Source organism: Benincasa hispida, chromosome 8 (genome assembly GCF_027475165.1).
Source record: "Benincasa hispida cultivar pf3 chromosome 8, pf3_genome.v1.1, whole genome shotgun sequence".
Lineage (NCBI taxonomy): Eukaryota > Viridiplantae > Streptophyta > Magnoliopsida > Cucurbitales > Cucurbitaceae > Benincasa > Benincasa hispida.
Window position 1 is genome coordinate 46495524 of NC_143485.1, and position 16131 is coordinate 46511654.

Consider the following 16131-nt stretch of genomic DNA (forward strand, 5'->3'; position numbering starts at 1 on the left):
GAGCTATATGATCGTCTAGTGTGTGCACGTGTTAAACGATAGTCGAGCATCCAATACTCAGCGATCGTCTACCTCATCGCCTACACGATACGACCAACACTTGACCGTCTTCTTCCACGAAGAACAGCAACCCTTGCTCTGACTTCATCACGAATGACTCAAGACTCAAACTAACTTTGAATTTACAGACTCGATAATAATTAATTGTGCCCAAAAACACAGGGGCCTTTACAATTAACTTGAGAATTCAACAAATCGAGGTTACATCCCAGAAAACTCCATTAATTCACACATCCACAAACGAAACAACAATTAAAATAGAGAGTAGATATGCTACACCCACCAAGAATGTAAATGCAATTTTTTTGCAGCAATGAATTGGAATATCAAAAACTGAGTGCTCTGATACCAATTGAAGGAACTCTTATTCAAGAATACCTAGGAGCGAAAGCAGATCTTTCCAATGCATTGTGACAGAATTTCCACAAATACATTTAAACATACTAAAATGCATTCATAATGCTAAAGAGATCGAGAAATCATACCAGTTGAAGACTTCTTCTTCACAGCAAATCTCGCTTTTGTTGAGACGGTAAGCTATTGCTCAGCAAAACCCAATCGTCGACCTCGAACAGTCACGAATAGAAAGAAACAGAGATGACACCACCATTCAGAGCCCTCAGTACTCTTGGAGTGAGAATCCAAAGGGTGAGCTTTGTTCAGATTTGGTAGAAGGAAAGAGGAAGAGAGATCGTATACAACGATCAAGCAAGTGGGAGATAGGCTCGTCTATCGTATAGACAAAATGCTTGATCGTTTAGGTGAAGTATATGATCATGTAGGAAAAAGGTAAGCAATCGTCTAAACAATCGTGTACGAAAAGGTAAGCGATCGTCTAAATGATCGTGTAGAAAAACTAAGCGATTGTCTATACGATTGCTTAGTAAATATCGAGCGCTAAACGATTGCTTAGGAAAAGGTAAACGATCGTTTAGTAAATAGCGCGTGCGGGTGTAATCGTTAAACGATCGCTTAGCACTATCGTATAGGTAAGCAATCGTGCAGGCACTATCGTATAGGCACATATTTTCTAAGCGATGACACACTTTCAACACAATGCCCGTATATCTCATGCTTAACACACCATGAGCTATTTATGCGTCTCAAAGTGATCTTTTAACTTACTCATCCGTTATTAAAATAGAAGAGACATCGTCCCATTTCCCTTTTAACCGTCCAATTAATAAACAATGAATATGATCAAATCATATTCATAACTTATGAATTAATATCATATATTAATCATAGTATTTTTCCTCTACTAGATATAAATCATATTTATATCCAATTTCCTCCAAATTAATGTATCTCATACATAAAGTTAATTATATCATATATAATCAAACTCTTTCTTGTCAATTTGAACATTTCAAACTGACCCAAAAACTGACTCTCAACTTTCATCCAAGCTACCAAGGAGACCTTATGGACCTATGGCTTGAAGCTCCACCGATACATGAATAGCTAACTAAACTCTTTAGTCACGATATCCACCATCTGTTAACTACCAGGCATTTCACTAAAGACCGACAGTTGAACTCTTCTTACCATAGATATATTTCTATGTCCATTGGATATAACCAATCATCAGTACGATGACCCTTCACAGATGCTCGTAATTACAGTAGGCCAATTACAATTTTGCCCTTGTAGTTACATCTTACTCCTTAAATACCACTAATCCCTCTAATGAACAATACAACATAGTCCTACTATGTGTGAACACCTCTCGGGTCATGAGAAGGCGTGTGGCGCCACATCGTTCAAGTCTCGGGATCAGCCTTTAAGAAAGCAATCTATCTACTTACCCCTACTTTAGGGAAGGAGTGAAGTCCATCTTGTGAAGCTGAGTTCCCAACTCCCAAATCAAACGAATCCCTAAAGTGATAGGTTTGAGTCGGTGCTCTATCCACTCGCATCCATGCAAATCAAAGAATCGCCCTCAATGGCAGGAGTTCCCAACTCACTCAGGATTGAGGTTATGTTACCTATGGTCATCTTAGTGAAGTGAAGTCTCAGTCATGAACGGAGTTATATGACAAGACGTTAACACTTCGAGGTCAGGTCTTATACAAACTCTTTGTATAGGACGTCCCTGCTCGCATGTCCGCTACACGAATGATCAGAATCAGACCATTTGTGACAAGTCACAACAGTTATAATAATTCCATAAAGCGGGCCACGTCTATAGTGTTACCAGGATAAGGTTTCCCTCCTATATCCATATACTACAGACTATTTTGGTTGTCACTTAAGATATGATCCACTTGTATGTCACTACATACATGCTTAAGTTACATAAAGACAACTAGGGATATTAAGTTTATTAGTTTGTGGTAAAATAAAAACATCTAAATGTGCAAAGTCAAGCAGTGAAGTAAATATCATATGTATTATATATTACAAACGTTCTTACAAAGTTGTTTACAAACTACAGGACACAAGACTTTAAGGCACAAACCCCAACATTTGTAATCATCCAAAAAGCCTCATGCTAATGGATATAATTGTCCACGGAACTTATATATCCATAATCGCTTCATTCTCTAATTAATGTGAGATTTTATTTGCACTCCCAAGAGTATTATGAATAAAATTATTTGTCAAACTTAATAGAGAGAAATGACTCAGTCCAAACTAGTCAAGTTGACTCAAGTGGAAAGAGTTGAACATTAAAACTAGCCTAGGTGGTCAAGCCTTAAGCCAAGATATTAAAGACCCGAGACATGAGGTATGATGTATGAGCCACAAGCATAAAGCGTAAGGCATAGTCTTGAAGATGTATGAAACCTATGAAGATCGATCAAAGCCTAAAGATGAGACTAGTGGTGTGAGCAAGAAAGGCATGTGCCTATTGGGTTGGCCATAGCCCTAGAGGTACCGATCTGACAGTCGATTGAGACCTAAAAGGCCAACCTCGTGTGGGGTTAGCCTCGCCCACGTATGGTTAATTCTTATCGGTCGATTGTAGCTCAAACAAAACCATCCCCTTTAAGGGAGTGGTTGACCATTATGTGACCATTTCATTCAATTCGTAACATTTGAGAATTTTGATGGATTCTCAAACTATATTAGTGATGCTAGAATTCTGTAAAAGCATGAGACTTCTTTTATAAATAACAAAAAGTGGTAAGTTTAAAAGTATGCCCAAACACAATACTATTTTTCATTGTCTATTTACTCACAATTTCAATTCTAATTTAAGTGTCATAGTGTGTATGGATTGATACCACACTAGTGCAGGATTTTTTCTTTTCTTTTTTTTTTTTTTTTTTTTTTTTGTCTTGTAGGTTATATAAATTTGATTCTCTTGTAACAAAATTTTACAGTTAACCTATTTTTCAATATCAACAACTAAGACACTACACAATAGATAACTTCTTAATGTAGATCTCCCCCTCCCTAATATCAAGGGTGGCTAAGAAAAGAGGGGGGAAAGGTTGAAGGGGAGAGACATTTTGTTTCTTTTGTCAATTTCTATTTTTCTGCTAAGCCAATGGATTAATTCAAGGATAACTATGATGATAACCCCTATAATTTGAGTTTTCTTTCATGTATTCTCAAATATACAAATTTTGTGTGAAAATGAACATAGTTCAACTTGAAGGGATTGAAGGCCAATGTAGAAGCGATTTATCGCTTTGTCCCAATTTTGTTACAAAAAATAACATAACAGAAACATAAATAATTAGGCTAAACATGCTTTATATCGTAGTTAATTAGGGAAGATGAATTAAAACCTTTATAGAACTAATTCTCAAAGACCTTTTCCCAATCTTCTAAATCCACGATCAAATCATGAGCCAGACACGACTGTGGATCTTCTCTACTATTCTCTTTGGAACAAGGAAGCTTATGGTAGCTTTAGTGTTCTTGGAGAAAGAAAAGTTAAAACCAGATAACTCTTCTCTATTTTTTTTTTTTTTATGTGAGATTGAGAGAGAGAGTTATTTTATATCTCTTAGACTTCTATGGTTTAGAATAAAATGTGAAGGGAGTTAAATTCCCTCACCCCATTAAATACACCCTTGTAAAGAATGAGAGTTGACTGATTAATTTATTTTAATTTGAAATTTAGATTAAATCTAATTTAATTTAAATGAATTAAATAATTAATCAACCAAATCCACATTTATTTAAGGGAGATTTTCAAATATAGAAAAATAAGAAAAAATATTTACACAAAATAACAAAATTTTAATCTTCTTTGATAGAGGCTGATAGAAGTCTATCAGTGTCTAATAACTGATAGAAGTCTATCATTGATATACTCTGATAGAAGTCTATTAGTATTTTTTTTTTTTTTTTTTTGCTATTTTTGTAAATTGTTTGACATATTTTCTACCTGTGAAAATCTCCCTTTATTTAATCTTAAATTAAATATCAAATATTTAATTAATTTAATATTTGATATTCAAAGATTCTTCTCTCTCATAACCTATAGTTTAATATGAAGCTCATGCATTCACATTGAATTTACTTTATAGGTTTAATATGAATCGATTCACATTATTTAATATTTGAACCTCAAATATTATTCTCTCATATTATATAGTTTTAAATTTGAATCTAATTGGGATTTATGTCCTAACCCAAAGCCTGTAAATTTGTAAACAAATTTTCTATATAAATAAAATGCCATGAAATAGTTATTTATTTAATCGCATAACTCAAATTCAATAAACTAAGATCCGAGGTTATTTTTGTGTAACTTGAAAAGTATGTGGCTGACATAAAAGTGAATAATGTTTACGTAATAACCTAAAGGTATATAGTATATGGATAAGATTGAGTGTCTTATCCTGGTAACACTTTGGATACAATCTACTTTGTTAGAAACAATTTAATTCAAATCGTTCATGTGGAGACATGTGAGTGGAGGTATCCTATGCAATGAGATTGTATAAGTTTAGACCGCGAAATATATAGTCTCTCGTTATAACACTGTTAACTGAAGAGATTAATAGTTCAAATGATTTCCATGGAACTCAATCTGAATCTTGAGTGAGTTACTACTCATGAGGGTCATCCTTTAAATATACGGGTGAGAGTGATCCTAATTGCCAACTCGATAAGCCTACATCTTTGGGATGTTACCAAGTAGGGAGCTGGGAACTAGCATCATAAGACAGAATTCACTTCGTCCCTTCTTTAGGGTAAGTAGATAGGTTGCTCCCTTAAGTGCTAACTCCGGGACTTGAATAATGATGTCTCATCCTCTCATTGGCCCAAGAAGGGTTTTGTATATGGTTGGACCATAAACAAATTTCTCATTAGACGATTAGTGGTACTTAAGGAGCAAGAAGTAATTACTAGGGTAAACGATAATTTGACCCAGTTATAGTTACGAATAGGGTTGGCAAAATTTCCTGCGAGGTCAAATCCACACAGGGCCCTACCCCGATCGGGACGAAAAATCCCCAATTTGATCGGAGTTGGGGTCAAACTGGAGACCTCTTTAGGATTCCCAAACTGGGTCACCCCGTCCCCGACCCTGGTCCCACCCCAATTAGATTTTAAATATATTTTTCTAAATGTATATATATATAACTTTATTCATTTAGCTTAGTTTTTAATTTAGTCTGAATCTAAGCCCAACTAAAGTGTCCAAGCCCAAACCAAAGAGAATTTTAGGATTTTTTTTTAAAGGTCCTCATGGAGAAACAAAAGGGAAAACGGGGAATGGGTCCCATGGAGATCTGTTTCCCCGATGGAGAATCCCTGCTCCCGTCCCCGCCATTTGAAGGCGGGGATGGGGGTAAATTCCCTCATCGGGAATGGGATGGAGAACCCCTTCCCGTCCCGCCCCGGCCCCGTTGCCAACCCTAGTTACGAATAACCTGTGAATGATTGACTTACAATAATTAGTTAAAAAATCAATGAATACATAAATATTCTACCATTCATAAGAGTGCAACTATGGGTTTATAGTGGAGAGCCCCTATTGTTAATGAATGTTGATTAATTTCATTAAAGAGTTTAGTTAATTAATCTTGTATTATTGGACCTTATAACTGTATGTCCATAAGGTCCCTCTGCTAGCTCATAACGTGATTAAACAAGGATTTGGGTATTGTAAAATTGAAATGTTCAAATTATTATTTAAGGAAATTTGTTGTATATGATACAATTTAATATAATGTATATAGACACATTTTAATATATAGTTTATTTAAACACAACTGATATTATCGACCTTTTTGTTAGAGGTTCAATTCCCTCACCCTACATATTGTAAAAAAAATCAAATTTAGTCCCTATACTTTAAATAAATCTTAAAATTAGTCATAATTTACCAAAAGTTTACATAATAATAATAAAATTTTTCATACAAGAAAAAAATCATATAAATATGTTTTAAAAATTTATAGAGAAAAGACTAATATAACATTTTGATTTTTGAAAAAGTTAACCAAACTAATAGTAGAAACTATTTTTATAAATTTATTGTATGTACAATAACGAAATTTAAACATTTAAAAACACATAAATTAAAAATAAAACATGTCCCGAAGTACATAGACCAAAATTGTGGTATTTCAACCATTTTTCTAACTCCAAACTAACATTGAAATTTTCTTTTTAAGATTTATTGAAACGGAGACTAAAGTTGAACACTTTCAAAATATATTGGTTAAAATTGAATACTGATAAGTGACTCACCAAAAAAAAGTTTTTAACCTAATTATTTTTTAAGTTCAAAAACTAACGTCTCATTTTATAACCATTTCATTTTTTGTTTTTGGTTTTTGAACATTAAATCTATTTTCTCCCTATTTCTTACAATGATTTGAATTTTTCTTAAGTACAATAATTGAATTCTTACCAAATTCTAAAAATAAAAACAAGTTTTTAAAAGCTACTTTTTTTAGTTTTCAAATTTTAGCTTGATTTTTAAATTATTGGTAAAAAATAGATAACAAATGAAGGGTGTGTTTGGAATGCATTTTCAAGTATTTAATTTAAAAAATAAATTATTTTGAAAAAAATTGGGGTGTTTGGCAACTACTCAATGTAGCTTTTGAAGTGTATTTTCAATAATTTTTGTCAAAAATATTTAAATAAAAATGTATTTCTTTAAAAGTGGTTGGTTGCACAAATAATAATCAAACCCAAAATAATAAAAAAATGTAGAACAAGGATAAACATATTAGGGATATGACACAAAATTAGCACCAGATATCATTGATAGCAGCTATCAGTGATAGCTATATAGGTAAATGACTAAAAAATCCTCATGTAGCCCAATATTTCACGTTTCTTCTTCCGGTTTTCTCAAATTGAAAACTATCACTAATAGAAGCTATCAGCGATAGCAATTGATCATGGCAGCTATCAGTGATAGCCACTGGCATTAATAGCTACTATTAGTTTCTATCATTGATAGCTGCTATCAGCGATAGCTTTCAATTTGAGAAATATTAATACAACCATAAAATAGTAACACTTGAAATATTACCTTTCAATTTACTATCAGTTTTCAATGCCTATCATTGATATATTTTGATCAATTGTAATCAAATTTGAAATATTAATACCTAAGGCTATCAGTGGATATCAATGATAGACTTTTATAGGTAGTTATTAACTTTTGAAAGGAAACTATCATCTTTCAAAGATTAACATTTAAAGCTATAAGTGATAGAAGTCTATCAATAAGAGGTCGTGACTATCTCTGATATTTACCTAAGTCATATCACCAACATCATTAATATCATTCATTTTATTGATATATACCTAAGCCATATCACTAATATATGGATATCACTGATAACTATCAATGATAGCTTCAATCAATAGCTATCACCAATAACTTTTAGCAGTGGCTATCAATGATAGACATTCATCAAATGGAATTGACTTTTATATCATTAATATCATCGATATATGGATATCACTTAAGTTCTATCATCGATATCACTAATATCACTTATATCGTAGTTATCAGTGATAGCTTTTATCATTGATAACATGTTATCAGAGATAACTTTTGCCATTCCTTTTTACCATCAAATAACATGTCATCGTTGATAACTTCTATCACTGATAACATGCTATTAGTGATAACTTCTAGGTATTCCACTTACACTTTAGTTCGAGATTCAACTTTATTAATTAAATTCACTAAGTTTGTTATCACTGCAAGACTTCTATAAGTGGATATTAACTGTGAAAAAAATCATCAAAGATTAAGCTATCAATGATAGAAAGTATTAGTAGCTATCACTAATAGACTTTTATTAGTGACTACCAATTTTGAAAGATTAACACTCAAAGCTATCAATGGATATTATTGAGAAACTTTTATCATGATTATCAATAATAAACTTTTACCATTGATATCTACCTAAATTCGATATCACTAATACATGAATATGACCGATAAATATCTAAGTTTGATCACTAATATCACTAATAATTGTTATTATCAATACACAAATACACAAAATATTTCAATTTGTGCCCTTCATTTTAGGTCATCTATGTCATTTTCTCAAGTTTATTTCTGATAGACATCATACTCTTAAAGTCTTATAAAAAATATATATATATTGACCTGTTTGATATAGTTCACATTTCTCTTTTTTTTTTTAGAAATATACTTTTTTAATAACTATTCTCGTTTTTTATTTCAAACCTTTAGAAATGTTTCTAAAATGGTGCAAATTTGTGGATTAAAAAAACTAGTTTCTTTCAAATCCGTTTTCATTTGCTATTTGTATTTAATGTTTCGTTATAATAATTAAATTTGATGATTGATTTGTTGGTGTTAAGTCATTTATGAATTAGATACTTTTAAGTTTTGAGTAAACTCAGACTCATAATTCTTTAAAAAAAGCAAAACAAAAAAAACAAGACAAAACCAAAAAAAAAAACAAAAATCGGTTAAAGGGAAGAAAATTTTAAAAAGAAAAAAAATAAAAAAGAAGCAAAAACTGGAAAAAGAAAGAGAAAAAAAAAAGGGAATAAGCAAAAACTGGAGAAAAAAGAAAATAGAAAAAAATAAAAAAAAATAAAAGGAAGAAGTAAAAATGAGAGAAAGGAAAGAAAATTAAAAAAAATGGAAGAAGCAAAAACTGGAGGAAGGAAAGAAAATTAAAATAGAAAAAAAAAAAAAAAAAAAGAAGGGAAAGAAGAAGGAAAAAAAAGAAAAAGAAAAAGAAAAAGCAAAAGCAAAATCGGAAGAAAAACTAGAGAAGAAAATAAAATAAAAATAAAAAATAAAGAAAGGGAAGAAGCAGCAATCAGAGAATTGAAAGAAAATTACATAAAAAAAGAAACGACAAAATAAAAATCGAATAAAAGAAAGAAAATTAAAAATAATAAAAAAAAATTAAGAAGAATGTGTGTAACAAGGCAAAACAAGAGAGGGCGAAATTGAAAATTAGAAAAAATTCAAAGGTTGATATATTTACAAATATTTTAAAAAGGTAATTTATTTTTAGATTTTTTCCCTTATTTTATTATCTATTACAAATATCTTTTTGAAAAGCATTCTTTTCAAATAAGTTCAAATAGGTCCAAAAAAAATTGAAGGTAAAAATAGTGTCTATGAACTTAATTTTTAAAAATAAAAATAAAAAAACCAAATAGTTACCTAACGAATATAAGAATTAAGACAAAATACACCTAGAAATTTTAGTAAGCTAAAAGAGATATTTGATAGATGAAAAACAAATTTTCAATGTTATGCTTGGAAGGAACTTTCTATTAGACAATGAGCTAAACACTAAACATTACGATATTTAAAATGTGTTTGGAATACATTTTTAAGTATTTAATTTAAAAAAAAAAAATAAGTCATTTTAAAATAAATTGAAGTGTTTGTAATTTTCAAGTATATTTTAATTAATTTTTGTCAAAAGTATTTAAATAAAAATAAATTTAAAAAAAAAAAAAAAATCTCAAACCAATCCAAATCAAGTAGCCTTAGAAAAGTTAGAATTGAAAATCGAAGGAAAGTAACCATATATGATAAAAGAACCTCGGTCACACTCACGGTCACAGTAACAACCAAATCAGTTGACTTAGAAGTCTTCGATCCTAACGCCAACGGAAGCCTTCAAATGCTTGTATATTAAATTAACTGAGAAGGACAGCCCTGAATCAACATCCAGATTTCTCTTCAAGACGGCCATTAACATTATTATTGATATTATGACTTGGAGATACAGACAAACCACATCAATTTCAAGCCTTTGTGGGCCAATCCAAAACTCACCGTCGGTATCTTCAAAATCAATCATGAATGACAGAAAATTCAATTATCATTTGCCCAATTCCATTGAAACCAAAATGGGGGAAGAAGAAATTGTTCAACAGCATAGAAGCTATTGGTGGAGATGGAGCAAACAAGATTTCTTACCAGAAGAATCCTTTCAAAGTTGGAGCAATTACAGGACTGCTCTTTCACAGACTTGGTTTCGGTTCATGGACCGTCTTCAAAGCAGATCATTCGATGAAAATGAAATTGGGGAGCTAAGAAAACGAAGTGAGAATGAAATGAAACGTTGCCTTACTTGGTGGGATCTCACTTGGTTTGGATTTGGCGCTGTTATTGGTGCAGGAATTTTCGTCCTCACAGGCCAAGAAGCCAACCAACATGCTGGACCAGCCATTGTTCTGTCTTATGTAGCTTCCGGCATTTCCGCAATGCTCTCTGTTTTTTGCTATACAGAGTTCGCTATTGAAATCCCAGTTGCAGGGGGCTCTTTTGCATACTTAAGAATTGAATTGGGAGACTTTGTAGCTTTCATTACTGCTGGCAACATTCTCCTTGAGAGCATTGTCGGTACCGCCGCCGTCGCCCGATCATGGACTTCTTACTTCACCTCACTTCTGAACCGACCCGACAAATCTTTGCTTATCCACACGAATCTCAAAGATGGATACAATCTTCTCGACCCTATAGCCGTTGCGGTCTTGGCAATCGCTGCAACAATAGCGATGACCAGCACGAGGAAAACTTCATACCTGAATTGGATTGCTTCAGCTGTTAATTCAGTTGTGATTCTGTTTGTTATAATTGCCGGTTTTGTACATGCTGATAAATCAAATTTGACTCCTTTTATGCCTTTTGGAGTTAAAGGTGTCTTCCAAGCTGCTGCGATTGTATACTTTGCTTATGGAGGTTTTGATAACATTGCTACAATGGCTGAGGAAACTAAAAATCCATCAAAAGACATACCTTTGGGGTTGTTGGGATCGATGTCGATTATCACTGTGATATACTGTTTGATGGCACTGTCACTTAGTATGATGCAGAAATATACTGATATAAACCCAGATGCAGCTTACTCTGTTGCCTTTGAGAGTGTTGGAATGAAATGGGCCAAGTATCTGGTGGCTCTTGGTGCTTTGAAGGGGATGACTACTGTCCTTCTTGTCGGGGCGCTCGGGCAAGCTCGGTATACAACTCACATTGCTCGAGCCCACATGATTCCTCCTTGGTTTGCTCTTGTCCATCCAAAGACTGGAACTCCCATCAATGCTACACTCTTGATTACCATAACAAGTGGCTGCATTGCTTTCTTCTCTAGCTTGGATGTTCTGGCGAGCTTGTTGTCGGTCAGCACGCTCTTCGTTTTCATGATGATGGCCGTGGCGCTTCTGGTAAGGAGATACTACGCAAGAGGGGTCACTCCAAGGTTAGATCAGTTGAAGCTTTTCATTCTTCTGATAACCATCATTGGTTCCTCCATGGCTACTTCTGCATACTGGGGGCTTTATCCAAACGGTTGGATAGGATATGTTGTGACCGTTCCGATTTGGTTTCTGGGGACTTTGGGGATTGCATTGCTTCTGCCAATGCAAAGAAAGCCAAAAGTTTGGGGTGTGCCATTGGTGCCATGGCTGCCAAGTTTGTCGATTGCAACAAACATCTTTCTCATGGGATCTTTGGGTCCTGAGGCTTTTGAAAGATTTGGAATCTGCACACTCGTGATGCTTATTTATTATGTTTTCTTTGGTCTTCATGCAACTTATGATATGGCTCATCAACAAAACAAGTTAATTACTCAAAAGCAGGTTAATGAGGAAACCACGCCCAGCGCAGGTCCTTAGATTCAGAACATGATGGAAGATAAAGTGGATTACAGTTCCAAGGCAATCAAATTATTATACAGAAACTTGATATTTGCAGTCATATCATATAGATTTTTCATGAAACAAAGCTCTAGTGAAGAAAAATATGTATTAATATCCAGTTGGTTTGATCTTGAACCTGATCATGAATTCTAGCAACTGGTTATTTCCTACATAGAAGTATATTGTTCTGTTTAATGCTTTTCGTTTCCACATTATGCATTGTGTGCTGATTTCTAGTATGTATTAATTTGCTCGGACAAATTACATTCATAGAAAAAATTGATCATAATGAAAAGAAGTCATTACAACCATGACGAACCTGGTCCATAAGCTAAACTTGCTAAGAAAAAAACAACAAAAATAACTGGCAGGAACAATTCCACTGTCATTGACTCTACTTGTTGCGCTTGGCTGCACGCCTACCTTGGCCCTTCTTAGGTGGTCCCTTACCACGACGCTTTAGCATTTCAAGCTTGGACAAGCGCCTAGCAAAGTAGATGGCAGTTAATCAGAATATTGAGACAAAATCTATGCACAGAGAGATAAAACTACGGGGCAGAAGCAGAAGATAATTGAACGACGAGATATAAAATTACGTTTAAAAGCTCTGGTAATTGATTGCAACTAAAAACCCAGGTAAGCTGTTGCCCTCGTTTAAAGAAGGTAACATCTCTCTAGAAACATTTGAGACTCAGTTACTGAACTGCACTGTCATATTAATTTCCTTTTCCAACCAACATTAAGATCCTCATCTTAAGGCATGGAAGCATATTTCCCGAGCTTGGAAGTTTGATTCCAAACCCCAAGATTTGTTTTTTTTTAAAAGAAATACACTGTTGAATTGGAACCTACTTTGGCTAACCAGAAAATTTATAAGTAGTATGTATAGACCTTAAGTTCCCACTTCCCACATTAAGGTAACATTTCTGAAGTGTAATATTTATGATTTTAAAAGATGCAAGAGCACTCGTGCAATGCTAAACAGATATGGCATTTCTACAAATCACTCCTTGTCCTAATACCACTTAATATATTGACAGAGAAATGCATAAAAAATTTGTTGAAGTGGTATTTCTAGCTCATGGCAGATTCACAAATAGAAAGGGAGCATACTCTTGTTCTTGGCGAGCCATGACAAGAGGATCATCCTTCTTGATGTCATATGGATACCACTGTGCTACTTTGTCACCAATGAGTTTTTTGCGCAGAAGCTTGTGGGTAGATCGTTGACCTGTTGGGTTAAGTATGTGACCAAATATCCTTGCCCTTGCTTCTGTCACTCCCATATTGACTGCTGCAGCAACCATACTCTTCAGGCCATTAGTAGCCATCCTCTCTTCCGGTTTTCCCTACGTACATCACCAAGGGAACACTCGGAGGATTTTAATTTTGAAAGAAAATAATGTAAAAACATGTCTTTAGCATTAGAAACTTCAACTGTGAATTAGTACTACCCAAAACCAAACCTACTGAAACTTCTCATCAGACAAAGATTACAAAGAATGTAAATGAGCCTTTTGTCCAACCTTCAAATAGAAAGTTTCACCTGCAATAATATTTTCTTGGGAGTATAAAGTGTCCGGTAATATACTAATATGAAACAATTGGTTCCCAATCCCTAATTCGAAAGAACTATTAAGTAAAGAAAATCAATTAAGAATCATACAGAGCATGGGACATGACAATAAAACTTCAAAGCTCGTAAACCAAACACTTCACACTGCTTGACTGGTCATTTTCAATCGCTCTACACCACACAGTATGATAATTAAATAGTTTTGTATTATAGAAGTTTTTTGGGAACAGAGCAAGAACTGAAGCCATAGTGTTCTTATTATCAATAAGAATCTACAAAACAATCAAAATGACTGGCTCAACCCCATACATTTGTTCTCACTGGAGGTAATCCCAGAAATAAGAATTAAAACTGACATGCGATAATTATCTCAATAATAATAACGTTAGATGGCATCAGCAGGTCTTGATTAATTTCCCCTTTGTGGCCAGCTTAGGGGCTGCTGTTTTAGAATCTTTCAATTGGTCTATTGTGCCTCCTATTGATTCAAAGAGTTTGGATTATTATACTTCTCTCAGAACATCCATTCAAGAATACCAGAAACTATTTGGCCCAACTATTTGATTTGAATAAATGCTAGGATTTTCAAAGAAAAGCCAAATCCATTGAAGATGTCCTTCATTCCGCTGTTTTCAATGCTTTATTTTGGTGTAAAACTATACCGGCATTACAAAACCATAGTTTCTCTTTTCTTGTTACTAATTGGAAACATCTTTTGTATACCTTGCATATTTTCATTCTATCCATGAAATTATTTCTTATAAAAAAAGAAATCATCATGTTTCTAACAAGTTCAAAGCTGGGTCAAGAAGCGAATTCGCTGAGCATTAATTCACATCACAATGCCGAACCTCAAGTTCATCTAATCCTCAAGGGACCCTATTCGAAAAATAGTTTAATATCAAATTAGACCAAAATGATTTAAAATCTTGTTTTGATTACAAGAAAAAGAACTCCATCCAAAATTGGTCGGGTTTGGATGCTGCATCGATGGAAGAGGGAGAAAGCAGAAGTGAGGGAAAGAAAGATGTTTAGGTTAACTTCTTTTCATTTCGTTTAATTAAACAAAATCTGGAATAGAAAGATAGTATATGAAAGTGAGTGTAAATGAAATACACAAAATGAAAGCAAAAATCGACATACCAGTGACAGAGAGAGAGACTGAAAGTGTAAAACTAGCAACCGGAGTTGGTGGAGGACGTAATCGCCGCCGCCGACTAGGGTGGAGAGTGTCCAGAGATAATCAGCGGAGTACAGAGTCACTTCTTTTCTTAAAAAAAACCCTTTCCATTCCACGAGTAAACTTTCGTTCGGTTTGGTTTTCTTGAGTTTTGCCTAAACCAAAACCGAACCAACATTCACGGTTTGAAAGAAAAAGGTTTTCTTGAGAAATGTCTAAAATGGGGAGGTGGATTTGAAATATGTCTAAATTTTGTTTGCAATGCAAAAATGTCTAATCGGCTTTGAGGGGTCTAATATATTTACTTTATTTTCAGATTTGCCTTCTAAGTTCTAACCACCATACCCGCAACCTTTGTTCTAGGGGTTTCAAAATTTTATTTTGATTGATTTTATTAGATATTCTAGTGTATTTTATATTGATTTGTTTTGAAATCTTGGAAACAAATATCCTTTTAATTAGATAAAATATTTTTGTTGTAATTATGGCTATTTTTTAGGTGTTGTTCATTTGAATGAATAAATCTTCTTGTTGCTGCTTCTCATTTTCTTTTCTGGATTTTTTATCACTATTCAATCAATCAAAGGGACAAAGGTGTCTGCACATTTTCATGAGGGACAAAAAGGCCAAGGCGAAAATTTCACCTTCAACTTTTCTTCATTAGATGAAATTGTGCCCTTCCGACCACCAATACATCTACAAAAATATCATTCCACTATATTGCAACGAAATAAGAATAACTCAAGTGACAAGGTAGTTGCAGTAGTAGTCAAATTTGAACATCAACAAATTCAACTCACAAAATCCTGATTTATGTCATATGTCAATTATTTTTTAGGGTTTGACACTTCAAATATATGATCTATTTATGGTAAGAACATCTATAAGGTACAAAATATATGTGTATTTTTAGACAAGGATGCAAGTTTATGTTTTTTTCTTCTTTGGGAATGTTGTGTTGAAAGAATTTTTTAGATCCAACAATACCCAATTATTCAGATTGCAAGTTATTTATTTAATTTTTTATTCTAAAAAGAAAAGGTTGTTAATACGTAAAAACTTAATTTAATTATTTTCATACATTGAATTAATATTAAAAACTTGGTTTCAATTTATATAATGATTTTTTTCTTTCCAAAATACTAAAATGCTATTTTTAGGAGTTGTTGGATAATAAATTATCCAAAGAATTTTTTTTTAAAAAAAAAACTTAAATAAATATATGTTT

At 33.3% G+C, this 16131-nt stretch overlaps 2 protein-coding genes across 4 annotated transcripts; one reads left to right on the forward strand and one right to left on the reverse strand.

The window, feature by feature from the left end:
- Positions 1-10141: 10141 nt before the first annotated feature.
- On the forward strand, positions 10142-12342 carry LOC120069311 (cationic amino acid transporter 5). Its single transcript, XM_039021039.2, has one exon. The coding sequence runs from the start codon at positions 10219-10221 to the stop codon at positions 12121-12123; it is 1905 nt and encodes a 634-aa protein (XP_038876967.1). The 5' UTR covers positions 10142-10218; the 3' UTR covers positions 12124-12342.
- On the reverse strand, positions 12237-15173 carry LOC120069312 (37S ribosomal protein S27). 3 transcript variants are annotated; one of them, XM_039021041.2, is made up of 3 exons: positions 14867-15173; positions 13261-13496; positions 12237-12632 (listed from the first exon to the last, which is right to left on the reverse strand). In XM_039021041.2, the coding sequence occupies exons 2-3, from the start codon at positions 13476-13478 to the stop codon at positions 12542-12544; spliced, it is 309 nt and encodes a 102-aa protein (XP_038876969.1). In that variant the 5' UTR covers positions 13479-13496; positions 14867-15173; the 3' UTR covers positions 12237-12541. The 3 variants fall into 3 exon arrangements, with proteins under 3 accessions (XP_038876969.1, XP_038876970.1, XP_090173005.1); XM_039021042.2 differs by having other exon boundaries at positions 13261-13519; positions 14867-15016; XM_090316879.1 differs by having other exon boundaries at positions 13261-13693; positions 14867-14979.
- Positions 15174-16131: the final 958 nt, after the last annotated feature.

Excerpts from the sequence above, each read along its gene's own strand:
- LOC120069311 (XM_039021039.2), top strand. The coding sequence starts at position 10,219 with ATGACTTGGAGATACAGACAAACCACATCAATTTCAAGCCTTTGTGGG.
- LOC120069312 (XM_039021041.2), bottom strand. The coding sequence starts at position 13,478 with ATGGCTACTAATGGCCTGAAGAGTATGGTTGCTGCAGCAGTCAATATG. Across the intron at positions 12,633-13,260 it reads ATGGCTCGCCAAGAACAAGA|GCGCTTGTCCAAGCTTGAAA; the intron begins GTATGCTCCCTT and ends CTACTTTGCTAG.